Source organism: Rhinolophus sinicus, linkage group LG05 (genome assembly GCF_036562045.2).
Source record: "Rhinolophus sinicus isolate RSC01 linkage group LG05, ASM3656204v1, whole genome shotgun sequence".
Lineage (NCBI taxonomy): Eukaryota > Metazoa > Chordata > Mammalia > Chiroptera > Rhinolophidae > Rhinolophus > Rhinolophus sinicus.
Genome location: NC_133755.1, coordinates 178,011,233 through 178,032,602, shown reverse-complemented (window position 1 = coordinate 178,032,602; position 21,370 = coordinate 178,011,233). Strand labels below are relative to the sequence as shown.

Below are 21,370 nucleotides of genomic sequence, written 5' to 3'. Positions count from 1 at the left end.
ATTACCCCCAGCTATCTCTAGAGTGAGAAAACCAGAAAATTATTAAAATTATAGAAAAGATTATAAAACCAGCTAGTCATTTATGTAAACAGAAAATTAGTGGAGTCAACCAATTCTTTTGTCCATTTGTTCTGAGCTATACTAAATGACGTTGGTAGGAAAAAGAATCTAACATTGACCTGGCTGGTCCCACTCAAATATCTGTTAGTGTTTCCTGGGAACCCTAGTGTTGCTCACCCAATGTACTTTTCCCCATAAAACACGGATTTGGAGTTTTCCCACTGCTCTTAAACCTCTGGCAACATCAAGCTGACCAATCATATTCAAAGACCTTGCCTTCTCCTTTTACTGAGAAAACTGAATCCATCACAATTTGAAAATGTCCACTTCTCAATGGAAAACATCAGCAATTACAGCTATTCTGCCTCCAAGTGTTATTCCTAGCTATGTTCCCTGCCATTCAGGGAAGAACTCACATTCTATTATGTTCAACACGTATTTTTGCATTAAAATTAATACATACTTTAGTTTCTCATAACAGGCAAAAATTTTGAAATAGCCACAGAATTTTTAAATGATTACTTGTGATAATTGTAAAGAGAGATTGAGTAGAAATCTGAGATTCCAAATTTGAATTGAGTCTCAGTATCAGTGTGTACCTTTCTGCGTGTGTGTGTTCTGTCTGCTGAAGAGAACAAAAACAACGGCCGACCATTGCAGTTGCAATGAGCAGTGCTGGAGCCCAGACTGTGGTCCTGGAATATCATTTCCCAATAAAAGCAGCGAGGGCTCCTTGAAGATACATCAGATGCCCAGTGTGAAGCAGACGTACAATCGAAGCTTAAACAGCCTCTTACATCAGGTAACAAGAGAGCTACTAAGCTTGTGAAGAAAGAACTGAGGCCACGAGTAGATTGACTAAGTAAGTCATGACACATTCATATAATGCAGTAGCATGTAGCCGGTAAATGCAACTGAGGCAGAGCTACACATACCGATAGGGACAGAGCTAAGTGGAGAAGGGGGAGTGGGTGGGCACGACCCACCAGTCATCTAAGAGATGCAGCATTATCACGTTTTCTTACAAAAATGTACCTGCATTACATACAAAGACATGTATTTATATATGCACAAAAAAGCCTAGAAGCTACAAGCCCAACTATGAACTACACTGAGCAGGGGTAGAGGATAAACAGCGACTTTATTTTTTTAACATGCTTCAATAAATAAGTAAAACAATAGAAAGCACCTTGTTTTACAAAATGAAGGACTAGATCAAAACAGTCCTTACGTTACCCTTCAAGTTAGTTTCTATGCTTCCGTACTAGGGCTCGTGTCACAAACGGAAATGTCTGCAGGGCCAGGAGTGTGACGTATACGGGGTCGGGTGACAGCTCAGAGTAGGAGACCGTGGGCGCTGCGGTAAATGACGCCGTCGGATGGGGCCGTGTGGGAGCTGGGCCAGTGCGGACAGACCTCCCAGCATTTCAAGGAAAAGGGAAAATCCAGATTGTCATGTGAACCCTTCTAATTTTTAAATGCTAGCCACTAAGTCTAAAACATTTAAAGTCATGTGGGACAAAATGTAACTTCAGGAGGCAGAATACTGTATGGTTAAGAGCACGGCTTTCGAGCCACTTCTGGGTTCGCGTCCTGGCTCTCCCACTTCCTGGACGTGCAACCCTGACCACGTTACTTGACCAAGCCCTCCACGTAGCGAGGATTCAGGTAACGCTGGCTACTAGTCTTGCTGTGTTGTTGTCGTCACCGACCATGCTCTCCGCTGACCGCGGGTGAGTTCTGTTCTGTCGGACATCAGGCTTGATTCCGTTGGCTTACCGTAGCCAAGACCAATGTAGCCCAACTTCCTACTTTCCCTGACAGAAGAACACTTCTTTTAAGAAAACAGAAAACCTATAGGCAAATGAGCAAGTATGTGCTTGTTAGCTTGCCACTTACCTCAATTAAAAAGTTTGTGTAACTTTACTAATGAAATCAGACAGGTGATGATTGGAGCAGGTAAAAATGACCTATAGCAATGGGCTAGGAGCACTGATTGAGACATGGGGAGAGGGGTCCTGCAGCCCCCACTGTGTCCAATGGGCTGACTCAGCCGCAGCGGGGACAGGAGCCTGGCTACATGTGAAGCACATTGGAGGGAGGTTTGCTACAAATGCCACTGCCCATGCCCTACCTTGGGAGATTCTGATTTGCCCTATACCCAGGAAGGGAATGGGTACGTGTGCTTTTAAAAGCTGCCTGGGCAATGCAGACATGCAGCCAGGTTTGGAAACCATCAACACAGTTTAAAGTCTGGTAGCCCCAAACCCTGGGCTTGAATCTTTCCAATAATTTATAGCTTCTGTGACTTGGGGCAAGTGACCTACTCTCTGTAACCATAAAATACAGAACTAAAAATGCCACTTCATTTAGTTGTTGTGTCTGGCACATGGTAACACTCAGAAGCTTGTTATGGTAGATGTATATCCTATTCTACAAGCTTTATCCACTCTGAATATAAAAGGCAACCTCTTCAGGATTTGTGCTTATGGCAAAAAATTAGCATAACTATTGTGGGATCCAAAGACAAACAATTTCATTGGCCACTAAACTTGTAATAATTACATGATCACTTCTAATTCAAAGCAAGGAATTAATAGAGTTACCAAAAACCTTCCTAAAATTTGTAGTAATATGCACGGCAATATGCAAAATCAGACAGCTAATTTTTTTGCATATTACATTAAAATATAAATTTTCATTTTATCTTTCTCTTCTTCTGAAAATATATAAACTTCATAAGGTAAAGCAAAAAGGAATGAGCATAAATTAACCATATCACAATCTATGGCTCAAATATTTTATGGGTATTTAACATTTTAAATGCACAAAACCTACAGAACTGTGCAATACAAAGAGTGAACTTTAACAGTATGCAAATTTAAAATCCACTGGACACTGGGAAATCCCAAGATGGGATGCAGCCTGAGGTAAATGAATCTGACTATATTACAAATGTGCGATATAACCTCGCTGAAGAGGGTGAAGGAGAAACATACTAACGTAACTAACTTTGGAAAACTTATGTTCTGACTATATACTCCAAGAGTAAAGACAGAAAGAATGAAATGAAACACTGCACTCCAGTTGCTAAATTTATTCCTCACCGGGAGCTGGCGAGCAATTCTGAAACTACTTTACATGTACGAGCACACCAGGGTTGCACAAATATGCAAATAAACCGCAGTAATAGGGATCAAGTTCCTCACTGCAGGAGAAATCAGCTACAAACAAGCAGAGGAGAAAGGCTAGGATGGAACCTGTGGGGCTGGACCAGCACCAGACACCAGTATGAACCTAGGTTGATTTCAGATGCATGGATGGATGGATGGATGGATGGACGGACGGATGGATGGGAGGGGAGACAGAAGGAACCACAGATCTGTGCACACAGAGGTGACAAGACATGCCCATAGTTTCTGACTCTGTCACTGAGAGGACCTAAGAGCAATGACACCCCAACAGTAACAAACACATTCAGTGCCCAGACCTTCATTTCTAAGGTCATTTACTGGAGACCGTGCTCCAGTAAAAGGAACCCGAGTTCCTTGGAGAAACAGCTAATTTCAAGACCAGAAAAGGGAAAATACAAGATGATGCCATAATGTTAAGAAATTGCTCACAAGCAAAGGGAAAACCACGCAAAAAAAGATGGGGGCGTGTCTACAGGACACAGAAGCCAACTGGCAGAGCTCCAGTGGCTGAAGCAGGAACAATCTGAGCCACAAAATACATAACAATAGTATTGGATTACAACCCAAAGCAAAAAATAAATACTTATGAGTTCATACTGTGATCAATAAATGACTAAATAAACAAATGGGCGAGAAGCAGCACATCTCACATAGAACATTTCCAAGTAATATGTATAGATACACTCCCCACTCTTGGAATAGAGATTAATTCCATCCCCTTCACTATGGGTTGCGCTTAGGGACTCACTTGCAAAGACCCCAGTGTGGAAAGAGGAAACCAGTACTTGCAGGGGGCGGGGGGCTGGCAGACACCACCTTGACCAAGTGATCAAGGTTAACGCCCACGGTGACAATATGACGTGATAAGGGCACTTCAACTCTGTGGCATTCGTGCCCAGGCCCATAACCCCAGTCCAAGCACGAGAAAACATCCGACAAATCCCGATTCATGGACATTCTCTGAGCCATCAGGTTGTGACAGACGAGGCTGAGATGCTCTCCCAGTCAGAGGAGCCGAGGAAGATGGGCAAGTAACTGCCACGTGGCGTCCTTGACTGGATCACGGAACAGAAAAGGGACATTCGTAGAAAAACAGGAACCCAAATAATGTCTATAGTTTAGTTAACAGTACTTTGTATCAATGTCACTATATTAATATTGGCAAATGTACCAGAGTTGCTATTAGAGGAAGCTGGCTGAAGAGCATGTGAAATTCTGTACTATTATACATCTTTGCAAGTTTTCTAGAAATATTCCAAGACCACAAGTTAATTCAAAAAAATAATAAGACTGCAATTGCATTGGGAGTAGTTTTGACATTAAGAATAAATCTTTTATCTATGTTTACATGGCCTCTTGTTTTATTTTTTCAACTAAAACCGAACTATAAATAATATAACAAAACCCACACTGAGCTGCAATAACTGTTGGGAGAGGCACCTAGAAACCACTGCACTGCTGAGAGGATGCCCACTCATTTCTGAGGAAGGTCAGGAAGGGTCACTCTGTAGCAGGAGAAGGGCAGGACTCGGGGCCCAGGGGTTCTCCTCCACAGACACCGCGTGAACCGGTTACCAGACGCATTCATTCCTAAGACTTGACATCGGCCACGCTAGGGAACTTAGAGTACAGCAAAGTGGGAGAAGTAAATAGGAACAACGAGATCCTGGGATGCTCTAAATTCCAAGGGAATAAGAAAACCAGGAAATGAATGAGTAAGCGTGCAAAAGAACTAGGATCATCTCTGGGTCCAAACAAGGAGGAGAAAATGAGCTCTGTCCCGTCTGCGTGCTCATCTCTCCGCTTGCATTATGATGCTGTCCTTGCTGCCAGGAAGAAAACTCTGGCTGGCAGTATTTGGTCAGTTATTTGGATGCCAGTAAGTTTTATTTGATGGTATGAAACTCTCCTTTACAGCAGTTTCTCTAGATAAGTATTTTCAAGATACCAACAACTATCTTACAAAGTGAACTTTGGAAACTAAACCACCTGTTAATCAAACTATAATTAGAAACGTGTCCTGAGAATATGAATTTACAGACACAAGGGAGCTACAATGTTATCTAATTTTGAACAAAACATTAAGGCTATTTATGATATTCATATTATTTTAAAAAATTGCAAACAGATTTTTTTTGGGTTATTAGTTGCGATTTTTTTTAAAGATTTTTAAATATAATAAAATTTTAGAGGAAAATTGTTTTATAAAGCATGCTTACAGGCCAAGCAGAATTAAATATGTTATTCATAAACTCTAGTTACAAGTAATTTAATCATAAATAAAAATATAAAGACACAGAGAAAAAAATCAAATATCATAAGTATATTTCTTCTTTTCTACAAAACCCTTCCACTATATTTACTGTTACCCCATAGCCATAAAAACAGTGCAAAATAGAAGATATGTACTGAGTACAATCTGCGGTTGGGCGAGATGTTTCTAACAATTAAGAATGATAAAATCGTTCTCAAACCTAAAAGTTTACGCACTGCTTAATATGCCCTTAAAATATACAATTATTTGGTAACTAAAAGGTAAAACACATTATAAAAACAACGTAGAACAGTCTTGTCCATACTGACTGACAGTTTGCTTCAAGGGAGAAAAAAATGGAGCAAAACTTGTAAAAAAAAAAAAAAAAAGTTTATATTTGACTTCTACAGCATTTTACTATTTATACAAATGTCTTTTTTAAGCCTCACAAGAACCCTGTACGGTAGATAGGAAAGAATTATGCCCATTTTACAAACAGACTTAGGGTCAAAAAATGTAAGTCATTTACAGCTATGTGATGAGAAAGAGCCACATCCAGGAATAGAATCCAGTTATCTGGCCTCCAAGTTGTGGTCCTTTCCCGCTCTTTCGTGTTTAGTAAAAAGACTAAAACAAAACAAACCTGGAAGGGGTTGTATCCATGTATTCACATACATACATACACATCTCCCCTTACAGAATTATGTTCCTGAAATGGGAACAAAAACAAAGTCTTACTTTCCTACTGAGTTCATTATAATTCTTTTATTAGCTTGGATTAATCTCCAACACAGAATTTCTCCTTTAGCTGTTGGTGACGCTGTCATTGTTTGACAAACACATTTCCTCGGGCAGGCATACTCCTGCCACAGAAATCTTCACCATTTGAAACATCTATCTGATAATAATTAAGACCTCCCTTGGCTCCCATCATCTGCTCTCAATACTTGAACCTTACCAATAGTGTATGCTTTGCTGTTTTCTTTTCATCTTTCTCACCTTTCTTCTACAACTCATACCTTTTTAAACTAAAATTTAAAACAGGGGATCCTCTGCTTCATTTTTTTTAAACCAAGCAATCTACAGACAATTTTAATAAAAAGTCTTTAATTCACACACTTACTAAGCTTGGAATTTATATGTGTGTCTTTTTTTCCATAACAAGGATAACCTTTTCAGTTAAATCTCACTTGGTCAAACCAAAGGAACCCAATTTTGATGAGAACATAGTTTTGATGAGAAAACTATGGGCTACCTACTATTGTCTTTTTCAACACGAGTTTAATCTAAAACCTCGCGTACTCATCCTCAATGTTTTTCTTGCTCCAACACATCTAAAGGATGCAAAGCACTCCTGTCAGCAGCAATGGTTCATTGCTACAGAGGGAGGGTCTGGCGGGGAGAGAAAGACAAGTTGGGGAACGGCATCTAAAGCAGTTTCAAGAAGCTTGACAGGCCTCCCGGGGCCCTCATCAGGAGCCCCTCTCCCCGATGAGAACCACTGAGTCGGAGATGAGGTAACACTGCTGGAGCTTTTTCACTCATGTTACTTCAAAAATAAAAACTGCCACCCCTGTCTTGCCCACAGGTGTCCTCATTAGAACTGAGCCACTCTTGCCAAAACACTAGACCAAAGTCATCACATATCTAGTCTTGCTCTACTGATTTTGAAACCTGCATTGTAATCAAATCTTATTATAAAATAGTTATTCGTGGACTAAACAGGAAAAAAATTCATTTGCTCTAAAAAAAATGTACAAATAAGAATCATTCAGAGTTAAAATACTGTTCAAAGAAAATCACATATATAAATTCATTTTTAAGATTTCTAATCAAAATAATAGCTATAAAGTATTGACTCATTTTGCAAGCATCTCGCTGTGTGATGTGAGTGCCTGACCCTTTCTCCTAGGGGTTCATGATCTGGCTATCAGATTAAAAATAAAAATCTTGCAAACTCAGGTCCTCTTCCAGTGTTTCCCACCTTAAAGAATGTCTTCTGTCTTAGCAATCTCTGACTCCAAAGCAAGCCAGACTGTGAAATCAATAGAAGCTTTTTGTTAAAAAAGTATATACATACGTATGTATACAGCTCCTAAAATTTAGAATCAAAAACTAACACAGGTAGATGGGATCGCCAAGATCTGGGTCCTTCCGTTTCAGCCAGATGAACACGCGAAGTCACGATAGGAAAATTGCTTATACTCTCTATTCTCAAGAATAATACCCAACAAGATGCCCCTTTACTTTACTATCCTTAACAGTTAAGAATTTCTGATATGAAGCTATCAAAACCAAATTTGTGCAAAACCAAATTTCAAACCACTTCCTCCAGTAGGCATTCACCTATCACAAAAATCTTCACCATGTGAATCATGTATTTGATAATAACTAACACCTCCCCTTAGACTTCAATCACCTACGCTAAATTCTTTAAATCTTACCAAACAGTGTATACTTTTTTCCTTTGATCATTCTCACATTTCTCAACAATTCACATCTCTTTAAAATCCAGTGACCAAAACTGGACATGCTATTCAAAAAGAGAGTAAGCTACTGCGAAGAATAGAGAAAGAACTATATCCATGACCTTGGATGCCATATTTAAAAATATTTTAGCATCATGTTGACTGTTGACTGACTCATATTCAGCTTGTGGTCACCCATGATTGTGGCTTTCTTCCCTCTTTATTTATACCCGGCTTGCCCTTCTCCATCCTATATTTACATGGTTGGATTTTTTTCCCTTCCACATACCACCTTACACTTAATTCACTAAAGTCTGTAACGGTTTTCATAGATCCACTTCCCCACTGATCACAGTACTTTATAAAAATGTTTAAATATTCAATGTAGAATAACTACCACTGATGTCTTAAGAATACCAAGACGATAAGAGTACATGATAATCCACACAGCACACACTGTAACTTACAAGTACTAACGGACTGAGGACGAGAACATGCCGACGCCCGCTGGAAACGTACCTCCACTGGATGCTCACTCTTCACCAGCGCCACACGTGCCCTTTGCAAGGACCCGTCCATCAGCTTGTGAAGTCTTAAAATGAGCTTTCTTAACCCCATCTGCTTCAGCGCTTTGTCTACAAACGGTCTATAAATAGAAGTGAGACCGTGTCTGCTGAAGCCTCCCTCCGTGCCGCAGTCTGGCGCTCCCCAGCCAACAGAATCGTCCTCCGACTCCAGCCGCTCAAGCTTCTTGGATGTGCAGCCCTGAGACTGGCTGCTGGAAGGGCTGTCAGCGGGCTGTCTGGCTGCTGGTACCCCCGGATCAATGCTTTGTTCTTCTTCACTCTCATCTGTGCTGCTTTCCAGCTCTTTCAGTTCTCCTTCTGTGTCCTCGCCCTCGTCTTCGGGCTCATTGCCCTTGGACGATCGAGGAGAAGGGATTTCAAACACTGGCCAGCCAATGTCTGACAAATTCTTGATGCCCAAAACAGTGCCCATAATCCTTAACTTCTGATTTAAGTCCTTCGTGATGTTTAACCACAAACAGAGTGCCTGCACCCTGTCCTGGAAGTCTCTCGCGGCGTATTTTTCGTAGTCCTTCTGAAGAGCCTGCAACGATGGATAAAGTGCTTCTATGTACTCCAGCAGCTCCATTATTCGTTTCACCTGCTCAAATGATACCCTCTGGCGTTGGAGATGCTCGTGGTATGTTGAGTAACCCGCAGCCGCTGTTCCATGAGGCGCTCCGCACTGCCCTCCTACTGAAGTGCCGTTAAAACCAGCTCCATTGCTAACAAAAGCAAAGCTCCCGTAATTCACTTTGAAAGTAAGGATCTCATTGATGATGTCTGGGATGGCTTGACGGGCTGTATATAAAAAGAGGTCCTGGTCGTTAATGGTCCGTCCTGCATGCCAGGCTTGTAGCTCTAACCAGATCAGCTCGTTAGATCGGTTAAACCAGAAAGCAGATGTATTCTCCTGCCCTCTTTGCTCCCTGTCTTTCTTCTTTGAGACTGAGGTAAGCTTTAGCAGAAGTCGTAATGTTTCAAAAAACTTGAGGCGATCTGCGGGACAGTCAGTCCTGGAAGTCTGCCGTGCAGTTCTGGCGATGGGCATGGGCACAGACACCGGCAGCTTGGCGTGGCTGCAGCCGAGACTGAGGTAAGGCTTGTTGAGATCCACGTCTGGGATCGACTTTTTGGGCAAAGACCCGCCCACGGAGTCCAGCATGAACGAGCACTGCACGTTTTTCTTATGATCACGCTCAGTTGTCCTCAGGGCTGCTCGGATCTTCTTCTCCTGCTTATAACTGTATTCTTCCACATTCTCCCCGAGTTTTCCAGTGTCTTTATGTGGAGGCTGGCTTGACACGTTCATTTTTTCTATTGAAAAAATAAACATAACATTATATTACTCTAAAATAGGAAGTTAGTCTGAATATTTTCAATAAAACTGATATTCAGATGTATTTATATTTTCAGGCTGTTACTGGAGGAAAAATATCATACCATATTCTGAAAATTAAAAGAATCAAAAATATATATAACATTTCTCTTTAAATTTTTAAAAAGCTTTTATCCATTCTCTGCTATATTCTAACATTCTCCACTACTAACCTAAAACGAGCTGCCTGCCTCAACGCTACACAGTACAGTTACCCAGGGACTCAAATCTTCACAAGTTACCACCTTCGGCTTAAGAGGGAGAAACAATACGGCAGATCTGCCAGAACCCTGGTTTGCAGAACACCTCCGATGCCTGCTTCTGCCATGAACTAAGTGTATTAACTTAGAGCAAATCACCTAAGTTTCCTGAGTCACTTTTCTCATTTGTACAATGAAGTAGACTGAGGAAAGCATCTTTAAGATTATTCTCATAAAAAACAGAAAGACAGATGATAAGCTAAAATGTTAACCTTAATTTATTCTATCCCTTGATTTCTTCTTGGCCACAAACAAATGAACAATAAACATTTTAAACTTAACGTTAAGAAAATTGAAAACATATAGACTAATTCAGTATAATTTGCCTGGTTTGTCATACATAAAATCATTCAAATTAATGCAAAGAAGGTAAATATCACACTTTTCCAGCTCTACCACACAACACCGCACACTGTGTATTCACCTGTGTGATTCCTACTGGACATGGGACTAGAGCCCATCATCAAAAACAGTACATGCCTATGGCATCACAGAAATTCTGACTCATGGAAAGAATGAAGGAGAAATAAGGGAAGAATGGAAGGAAGGGAGGGAGGGAGGGGAGGGGAGGGGAGGGGAGGGGAGGGGAGGGGAGGACGGGTGTAGAAGAAAGGAAAGAGAGGTCAAGGGATAAAGGAAGGGAGGGAGGGAAGGAAAGAAAGACTCAATGACAAGGTAACTATGGTGACAACATACACTGTGGGAAGAGAAAGGGTCAGGAAGAGATACAAGGAAATGCATAGTCCAGGCAGCACTGCCCCCGGCTGGAGTCCCAAATCCATAACTTAGTAGCTACTGTGTTTCCCCAAAAGTAAGACCAGGTCTTATATTAATTTTTGCTCTACAAGACGCATTAGGGCTTATGTTCAGGGGACGTCATCCTGGAAAATCATGCTAGGGCTTATTTTCCAGTTAGGGCTTCTTTTTGGGGAAACACAGTATACATGACTTGAGACTCAATGTCCTGAAAATGGAGGCACCAATAGGGATACACTCAATGTCATAATTATTTGACTCTACTTTAAAATTTAAGAAGAAAAAGAATAATGAATAGTGAGAAAGAGCTCTAGTTTACAATAGCAATGGCAGCCAATACTGACTAAACATACACACCTCACAACGCTGCAAGGCAGACTGCTTTACAGACGGAAACACAAGACAAGAGGCTGCATATGCAGACGGTGGCAGAACGCAGATCAGAACCCAGGCACTCTGGCAAAGCCACTCCCAAGGGCTGTCCCTCCGACACAACACACACCCTGCGCCAAAACATCCCAACAGCCCCCTTGCCCCACATGGGGGCTTCATTTCCATCTTTTCTTCGTATTCGTGAACAAGAGTATTGGCAAGAAACAACTCACCTGCAACGTATGAAGCTACTTTCTAATACACACGTGACTGGGGCATTTAAAACTAAGAGCCCTGGAAACGCTCTGCACCATTTCCTCAACTGTAAATTAAATATTATAAAGGACCTACACCTCATTGGGTTATTATGATATTTAAAAGATAACTCTTTTGAAGACCTAAGCACAGAGCTTAGCACACAGTAAGCACTCGGTAACTATTAGTGATAACTGTGCAAATGCTGCTACAAACAATACAGCAGCCACTGACAGGAACAGCACAGGTTATTCGAGGACATAAAAAGTCCATAAAGCCTTAAATGAACAAAGCTGGCTCTAAAACAGTAAATATAGAACAACACAAATGGAGGCAAACAAAGAGATTACAAGGCAAAGAAGGTAGCAGTTGTTATTTCTGCATATTAGGTTTATGGGTATTTTTACTTCTTCTTGTCTGTATTTTCTAAAGTCCTCCTTGGATAAGATTCCATCTAAAACACACAAGTAATCTTTTGCAATAATAAGCTACCCAGGATTTCGGTGTCTAGGTCCGCCCTTACACAGCTGCAACAACTTGGTTTATGGGCGTTCGCTCCTTCACCTGAAAAATGGTCTGTGAGACCTCTTCCAGATCTGAAATTCTGTAATTTTACGAAATAAACAATGGAAACAAGTGGAGGAGGAAAGAGACCACCTTCCCTCTTCCTTCCATCTCCTCCACAGCCCAGGAGGACAGCAGGAACCAACAAATACCTAGCGGCCGGTTTTTGACTGATCGGCGCCAGAGGACCAGCCAACTCCAAGTGCTGATTCAGATAAGCTGCACCCCTGCAGCTGCACAGGGAAAAGTCCAAATCGAGAACCAGGAGAACCAGTTCCTAACCTAGTCCTGCCGCTATCGCAAGCCCTCCGGCCTTAAAGAAGTGGCCTTAAAACTCCACCTCAGTTTCTCAGTCTACAAAATGGGGAAACTGTGCTCTCAACTCCTGTTCTCATAGTATGAACGACAAGTGAAGGAAGAGCAGGTGTATTGTCGGCATCTTCTCACTTTACCACCACAAAGCAAACATGTACTAACTAACTTTGCACCTGGAGATGCTGCTTCGATGATACTATTTGAGACAAGGTGTTTCTACAGGCATTTGAAAAATTTCTTTGAGAAGATGGATATGGATTGATTTTAAAGATGATAAATTGCAATGGAAAGCTATTAATTTCCAAAGGGGGTAAGTACAGGCCACAGGTTAAACAGCCTACAAGAAATAAAGTTTTAAAAGAAAGTAAAAAAATAATCTTCCCTGTGGGAAAGACAGACAAGTTACACTTAGGAATTCCTCCTTGGATAAGGTTTCAGTCAAGCAAATAAATACAATAAAATCCATTCCTCTTGCCTCTCTCTTTCCTGAGGAAAGACTGGATACGGACACAGTGATTTGCCGTCACAACCACGAGAGACCAGCGTGTGGAAGGAGGACGGTGGGAAGGGGGTCTGGCCAGAGAGAGAGGGAGAACGTGGGCCACACAAAGGGAGAAATGAGAACGGGTTTGATTTCTGCAGAGAGAACACGTGATAGGGGCATTTCTCAGATGAGACAGAAAATGAAATCCCTATCTTCTGCAGTATTAGATGGATGAATTCCAAGAGGCTATGAGGTCAGCTTTAGGACAAGTGGTTTGCTGAAGTTCGCAGGGAAATTCTAGTACCACAGGCTTCAGTGACCTGAGGTTCCAGGCCAGGAAACAGGGCACATTGGGCGCAGGTCAATACGATTCGATCATCTGCCTCAGAAAAGAACAGCTGTGGCAAGCTAGGAGGAAGGGAAAAATGAAAACAGAGGCGACTCTTCTAGGAGCTGTGGGGTTCAAAACACAGAGCAGCAGAGCGCAGGCTCTGTCCACGGCGACAAGCTGTGTGGTACCATCCAGGCCCGGCTCTGGGCGAGGAGGGCCCTGAACGCAGGGCAGCACACGTCACCGCACAGAGTGCAGACCTCGGACTGCCTCGGGGTCCTGGGGAAGGAAGCCTGGCTCTGCCTCCCCAACTGCCCAAGATGCCACGTCTGCAAGACAGAATCCAGACACCCCCGCCTAAGAGAGTCCAAGAACAAAAGGAGGCCCGCTGTGCCATACGCCAGCGGCCACCGTGGATGAGCACGCTGATTCACCCACACTCGGGGTCTTCCGCCGTCTACGAGCAATACAAGTGCCTCCCACCACCAACTAACAATTACTCAGGACAAAGATTTCTATCTCTGGAGAATTTTGTTCTCCTTCATTCACAATACTGCTGCTAATGGCAATAATTCAAAAATTAAAATCTAAAATGTAAAAGCACCATTAGCATCAAACTCAAAGTAGAAGGAATAACTAACACTATCAGAGAAAGGATCAATCAGTAGTGACATGTTATATAAAGACGATATACCAAACGTGCCGGGCCCTGTCACGCATGTCATTTTAGGGACAAGACTTACCTTTCAAAGTAGATCTACTGACAGGCCTCCCCACGTTGTTCCTCTGGTGTTTTGCTGACATGCGTTTCATCTGCCGAGGGGTGCTGGGGGGAGAGTTGCCATAAAGGTTCTCTGTATTTGTTTCATCCGCAAAGTCCTCTGGATCAGATTCAGAAGTCTTGCAAGCTGGATCTCCCAATGTGCACTCTTGCCTATGAAACGCAAGCAGAGAAAATATTCAGGAACATATTATGAGAATTCAAATTCACACTACCTCAAATTTCTCTCAAGAAGCCTTCGTAAAGCCTTTCTGTGGCTGCGTCTCCGCCTCAGCACAGTAGCTGCACTTGTGGGAACGCACAAGGAGACCTTCTTTACTCAGAGAAAGCAACGACTGACTTCGCTGCTCTGACCACGTGGGCAGAACTGACGCGCAGTTTCTGTTGTGCGTAGGATTCTTTCGAACAGAAATAAAGCTGAAAACTAAGAACTTAGAGACTAAAGAAAAAGAGCACAGAACTAAAAGATACAGATCAGACAGAACCAGGTGGGCACTTGTGTGCCAGCCATGGCCACGCTGAATGGCTGAGCGGGCCAGTGCAGCCCTGCCCTGGACCGCAGAGATCCCCCCTCTTTCTGCAGAACACACAGACAGACAGACACACAGACAGACACACAGACAGACAGACAGAGAGCATAGGGACACTTCACCAGCCCCACGCAGCACAACACAGAGCACTGATAACATACGGCAGGCCAACTTTTCTATGTCCTCTGATGAACACTACAACGCAGAGCGGAGGCCCGAGGGAGGGAGAGGGAGGCTGTGACAGAAAAAGGATTCATTTCTCTTTGCCTTCAAAACGCAATTCCTCATTAACTTGTTCTCGGGAAACACTTCCTGCCAATGCTCTGTCCCCAGCCAACTTCTCAAATAATGATAAAGTTCTACTTTAGCAAAGCTAACAAACTGAAATGTAATGATATAAACTGAGAACAAACACAATGCCAAAACAGCAAACTAGAAGGAATCAATCACAAAGCTCCTTTCAAATATTTATTATCAGCCTACCCCATTCTGAATATTCTTTATAAAATATACTTCAGATTTTATAAACATAACTGCAACGACATCCAAGATATAACCAGTTTTTTTCTTTTCCTGGCAATTTATAACCTGATATAAAATCAACCTATTTCAAAATCACAAGGAAAAAAGGAAAAACCACTCTAAAATGTGTGGTACCATTACTGAATTTGACTGACACATGAAACTTCAGAAAATAAATTACCTTTCAAAAAATTAAAATGCTGCAGAATTATACAAATGTACAGTACTGAAATCCCTTTGACGGGTCAAAAACTTTTTTTTTAATCAGATAACACCACTCTAGACACTTTGAGCACACACACTCCACACACATGTGCACACACAGTAAGATGTACAAGTGAAACACCCTGAAAGCTAAAACAAAGGAAACCACCCGCAAATTTAAAAGTAAGTTTTAAATGCACCTATCCCCATGGGCTCTCTTATTATTTAAGTCTCACAAGGTCCTACAGCAAACAATGTAACCTCCAGATTAACCTGAAATTCCCAACATCATTGCTTCTACACTCACAAAATGGTCAATTGGCTGATGAAAGGACATGGCTATAGAATGTCAAGGTCGCTAATTTCAATTCCACAAGTTTTAGTGGCACAGGCTTCGGAATGATTTATGGAGACGGCTTTGTGGTGTGAGGGGCTTAGGTTCAAATCCTGCCTGTGCTGGTCACAGGCTGTGTGGGCCTTGGCCAAATCCAAATTATTTATTATAAAATCTCCACATTGTACATTTCCAAAATAAGGATCATGAATACTTAGCCTCCATACCTGTAAGGGGTGACTCCGGTAACGCTTGCTTAGCAAAGGAGCCGTAACAGAGTAAAGGTTCACTAAGGATTGATACTATTCCTATGACAGACCTTGAATGCAGAGGTACTCACCACCCACTGGGCATGACACAGGACCAGAAACCATTTTAACATTTTTAACAGTTTTTAAATTCTTTCAAATTCAATTACTGTAACTCTTTTTTTTTTATTTCCCCCTAAGATACAGCCAATGGTTAAGGAAGAACTTTGTGCTTATTTTACTACTTTTATATCTCCAATAATTTCCAGCATAGTGCTCAAAACCGTTCCGTGTTTTCCACAACACTTCATATACCAGAACGATCACCACTAAAAACTACAGCACAAACATTTAGTCAGTTAAATACCTCGAGGCCACACAACAAGGAGCATCAGGATACCCAGAAAAATGGAGTCAGATCCGAAAGCACACACACAACCCCGTTCACACGCCCTCTGCAGGGAGAAATGTGCCCTCGGAGGCAGAAGACCTACGGCCTCGTCCCAGCCTTACTGGATGGGAGACTGCATACATGACTTAACCTTTCTAAGACTAAGAAGAAGACTAATTTAGAATCTGTAAGGTCAACATTGTAAAATATTTCAGGCAATTCAGTTGTGAAGATCCAAGAAGAAATCAAAACAACATAATGGAAACAAAGGGCTATGTGGAAAATACTAAGATAGCAAACAGGGATATAAAAGTATATGTTTTACTAATATCCAGCAGCAGTGCTGTGTGGATGAATGAGCTCAAGAGATGCAAAATGAACGTGGAAGAGGATTTTCTGAAGAGGATTGAAAATGTCCAAACTTCACTGAGCCAAGTCTTCCAATGGCAAGCCCCGGGAGTCACGATCTCAGGACAGACGAGTTTACTTTTTTAAATAAATACCCCTGTCTGATCTACATGGAAACAAGTCCTGTGCTTGAAGGGCGGTGGGAGGAGTGGGGGGAAGAGTCTAAGAAAGCACATTTAATAAAAATCTAGTTAACGTTTAAGAATTTAATTTGAGGAAACAGAAAAAGGCATTTGTTCTGTACTGCCCTCCAACTGTGGGCAAGTTATTTCTCTACTCATGGAAAAATTCATTTGGCTGTACTCTCCAAATCAAAGTAGAAAAATAAATCACTGTAATAATTCGTCAGAAGCTGAACTTCTCTTGTTTTTAAACCTGCATCTATTAGAAAACAAAAAGTCATCTATCTTAGTCTTTATACTTTGTACCTTAGTCTTTATACATGGACACAATAAACAACACTGATTTCAAACCTCTCCCAAATTATTTAATTATTCTAACAACCAACAAAAAGAATCACGTGGAAGTAAAAACAAATACTGTTATAAACAATATATTAAGATAAAACATAATACATCTCATCCCCCCTTATCCATTATGCATCACAGAAAAGGAGGCAGGAAAAATGGCATGTGGTACTGCTAGCCATAATATTTATAATTCATAATTAAAATGAATTTTAGGACAGGCATTACACAAAGGTGAAACTATGTATTTAAATACTTTCTCAGAATATACTTAGTCAAATTGTAGTCACACTTGTTGGAAATGTTATTAGTTTACATTCTATCCAAGTAACTTAGTAACTTAATTACGTGTCAGAAAAAAAGTCCAACATTATTTTATTCTTCTTTATTTTAAAAATGAAGAGTCTAGCACCCTATAAATAAAATTCACATGTGTGATATCCTATCAAAAATTACCAAACGGGAAGATAGCACCCAAACCAGGAGAAAAATCAATAGAAACATACCAGAAATTACTCAAGTATAACCTATAGACAAGAAAAAAAAATATCTGAAATGAAAAATACTTGGAAGGAATTAAAAAGAGATTAGACACAGCAGAAGAAAAGATCAGTGAACTTGAAGACATAACAACAGAAACTATCCAAAATGAATCAGAGAGAAAAAGATTGAGAAACAAAGATGAAAAAGAACAGAGCACCAGTGGTGTATGGTGCAATATCAAGCAGTGTAGCACAGGCTATTGAGTCTAAAATGAGAAAAGGGCGGCACAGAAAAAAAATCTTTGAAGAAATAAGGGCTGAAAACTTTTCTAAATTTGAAGAAAACCATAAGCTCACAGATCCAAGGAGCTCGGCAAACTCCAAGCAGAAGAACTACTGAGAAAACTACCAGTTTTTGATTATGCACCTCATAATCAAACTGCTGAAAACGGTAAAAAGAAAAATCTTAAAAGCAGCTAAAGAAAAACAACTTAGCTGGGGAGCCTTAGCTAAGAAGCAATACATAATGGAGGGAGGGGGAATCAAGCAAAAGTTTATTCTTTTTTCTTAAAAAAACCAAACATTTATACACAAAATCAAGGAAAATAAATACTAGTGGTAACTTCAAAAGAACTTACATCATTTCAATTAACTAACCAAAAGCATCCAAAAGCTCATTTTGTATTAGCTCATGTGAGATGAGCTAATGTGGTCGGTTGACTGGTTCAGAATGTTTCCATGGATACCAATTATTTTGGAGGAGGAAAGTAGTACAAGGTCTACATCAGTTGCCCTGAAACATTTGCCTTACTTGTGTTTAAAAACATACAAATGTGAAATGTCTTTCTGGTACTAAACTTCTGACAGTCACATAAAACCACATTTCCCTCTTTCAACATAAAACTTTGCTAAGGTACTATTCACTTGGCACAGAATCTGGTCTAAGAAAAGTATGTCTTGAACTGAACCCAAGGGAGTTTGGTGTCATTTTTAAATTTAAAAATGTGTGGAAGACAAGACAAAAATTCAAGTTCCTTGGGGTTAAATAGTTCTGCTCTGACATAGTAGGTAAGCCACATGGTGACTAAAATAGCTCATCTATAAAACGATGGAGTTGGATTAGATGAGTTTGAAAACATCTGTGGTTTTGCAAAAGCCCTTAAAAATTAACTTCATTAAATATTCTATATAGCAAAGCCCTTAGAAATAAAATATTTTATTCACTTATGAAGTACAGTACAGTGCTCATCTGCGTAAGATTCGCTCCACCACTTCCATCTCCCCAGTTACCTATTCTCCAGTAAGCAATAATTCAAGGAAGACTTCTGCTATTGGGGGAAAGGGTGGGGGAAGGGATGGATTCTAGGATTCTTATTTTTAAGAACTTGTATGGTTTGTTTGGCCTGCAGTATAAACCAAAGGGAGCTAAGCTCACTTGGAGGTTGCATGCTTGGTTTGTACTGTAAGAGCCAACTAATTAATAAGTTAGTTGATCTTTATATTAGCCTAGAGTTGAGTGTTTATCGGCTAACCTCCAGGTGACCTGTTGTCAAACCTCAAACGCATCTAACATTCACTATTAACTTTTGCATTGATTCAGAGTGTAGGGTCTTCACAAGCCTAGTGAGTCTTGGTTATTTTTCAGGATAGACACCAGACTTTTTTGTTGTTTTTTAACTAAAATTCATCTTTTTTAAACAAGTAGATATTTAAAAAAAAAAAAAAAAAAATGACTTCCTACAGAAGTGAACAAGAAACTCTCCGCAGCTAGAGTCCAGGTTCTGTGACAGCAGGGCCCTCGTCTGTCCTCTTCACCACTGTTCCCCTGGGACCAGAACAGCGCCTGGCACAGTGTGGGCATGATAACCACCTGCTGAATACATGAACGTGTGCGGTAAATAGTTTTACTTTTGGTATGTTGGCCTAATCATTATCTCAACTCTATTAAAATACAACCACACTTAATTATTTGAAGAACGTAAATTGTAAAGGCTACAAGAATTAAAGATTATTTAGTTCTGATAATGAGTTAAGTGGTACTGCAACCCTTGGTGCCAAAATGACTATCTACTGACCAAAACAACAGCCATGGGGTACGAAATAAGGACTCATGGTTTTGGAATCAGATTCGCATAGGCTGAAACACCTATGGTTTCATGCATATTAGTAAGAACACAAGTTTTGATCAAACTGTTGTGAGTTGGTTTGCAAATAGTTTATTCTATTAGAAGCCTTCTTATCAAACGTCAGTAGAACTTGTGGATAGTGAGTTAATTTTTTAAAAATATATATTAAAAGCACTAAAAATGAACCATGCAAATACAAAAACTGAAACGTTTGTGGGGGCTATTACTTTGGAGGCGCCCCACGCACCTGGCCTCCCGGTATTCACGCCTGTGTATAATCACCTACTCTTGACTCTGGGATGCCCGTGAGCTGCTTTAACCCATGGAATGTAGCAAAAGTGACACAGGGCCAGTTCCGGGCCTGTACCTTAAGGCCACTTTTGTCCCCCAGGGGAAACGAGCCACCATGAAGCCCAGCTACCCTCAGGCTGCCACGGTCTTCGCAGCCTAATGTCACCGGCTGGAGAGGCTGCCTGACGGAGGGCCCAGCTAGGTCACAGCTGACAGCCAGCAACAACTTGCTAGCTTGTGAGCGAAGCTATTTTGGACCTTCCAGCTGTCCCTGAGCCCCAGCCAACACCATGAGAAGCAGAAGAGCCACTCAGTGCCGTAACAAATAATAAATGGTTTTTACTTTAAGTCATTAAGCTTTGGTATGGTTTGTTAACTCATAATACATAACCAACGCACATACAAAACATAAATATTTTATTTTCACTTTAAGCCCAGGGCTGGGTTGAAATCCATCGCTCCTTTGATGAGGGCCACAGCCTTGCCGTGTAGAGTGAGGCCTGAAAGAAGCCACCAGTCCAACTGTGTCACCTACACCACAACCAAGGGCAGCTCCACTCTCGTTTCTTCAAAATAGAACAAAAATGTAAAGACTTTCGTGGAGTGATTTTCCAGGATTTTTATGGTTTTTCTTCCTAAACTTTAATAGTTCTCTCCTATAACTAACTTGATGGCAATTTTCTTTCTGGGACGGATCTTTAGATTTTCCAAAGCATTCCAAATTAGTTTATATAGAAACTACGAGTCTTGCTTGTATTCACATTTCATGTATTTGTATAATGGTTTACTAAATTATGCAATTATAAGCAAAACGTACAATAGACCTAAACAGATTTAGGAACAAACCAGGAACTCTTCAACTCGTGGGAAGAGAAAATCACAAGCATTCTTGAAAGTACCCTATTAGCCTTAAGCATTCATGATTGGATGGATGTTTTATAGAAGAAACGGACGGGCTCAGGTCTTGGGACGGGTTAGGAAGATGAGTAGACAGGCCTGCCCGTCTTAGATCTTCTGGGACAAGTCATTTACTTCACTCATAAATTTGTACAAAATATACTTTATCAGTTCTGAACGAAGAAAAACACAAAGAGCACTCAAAGATAGAAAACAAAGAAAAATTACCCCAGATGGAGAAACTCTACTCATCATTAGAAATAAAAATAATTATAAGCTGTTGATAAAATATTTTCAGATGAAAGATTTCAAAAAATAAACTTACAAAATCATAGAAATAAATGTAACAGAATGCTTTAAAGACTTCATGTTATTTGTCACTTTTGGTTAACCAGAAGACTACCCAAAAGGAACTAGAACAAAGAGACAGAG

The 21,370-nt window shown here is 40.8% G+C and overlaps 1 protein-coding gene across 4 annotated transcripts in view; it reads right to left on the bottom strand.

The window, feature by feature from the left end:
- MAP3K4 (mitogen-activated protein kinase kinase kinase 4) overlaps positions 1-21,370 on the bottom strand; it is an 84,150-nt gene that overhangs the window by 44,309 nt on the left and 18,471 nt on the right. For all 4 annotated transcript variants that reach the window (XM_074333786.1, XM_074333783.1, XM_074333785.1 and 1 more), the window contains exons 2-3: positions 14,001-14,191; positions 8,496-9,859 (exon numbers count right to left, since the gene is read on the bottom strand). In XM_074333786.1, the coding sequence (XP_074189887.1) occupies positions 8,496-9,859; positions 14,001-14,191 (1,555 nt within the window). The remainder of the gene's footprint in view (positions 1-8,495; positions 9,860-14,000; positions 14,192-21,370) is intronic.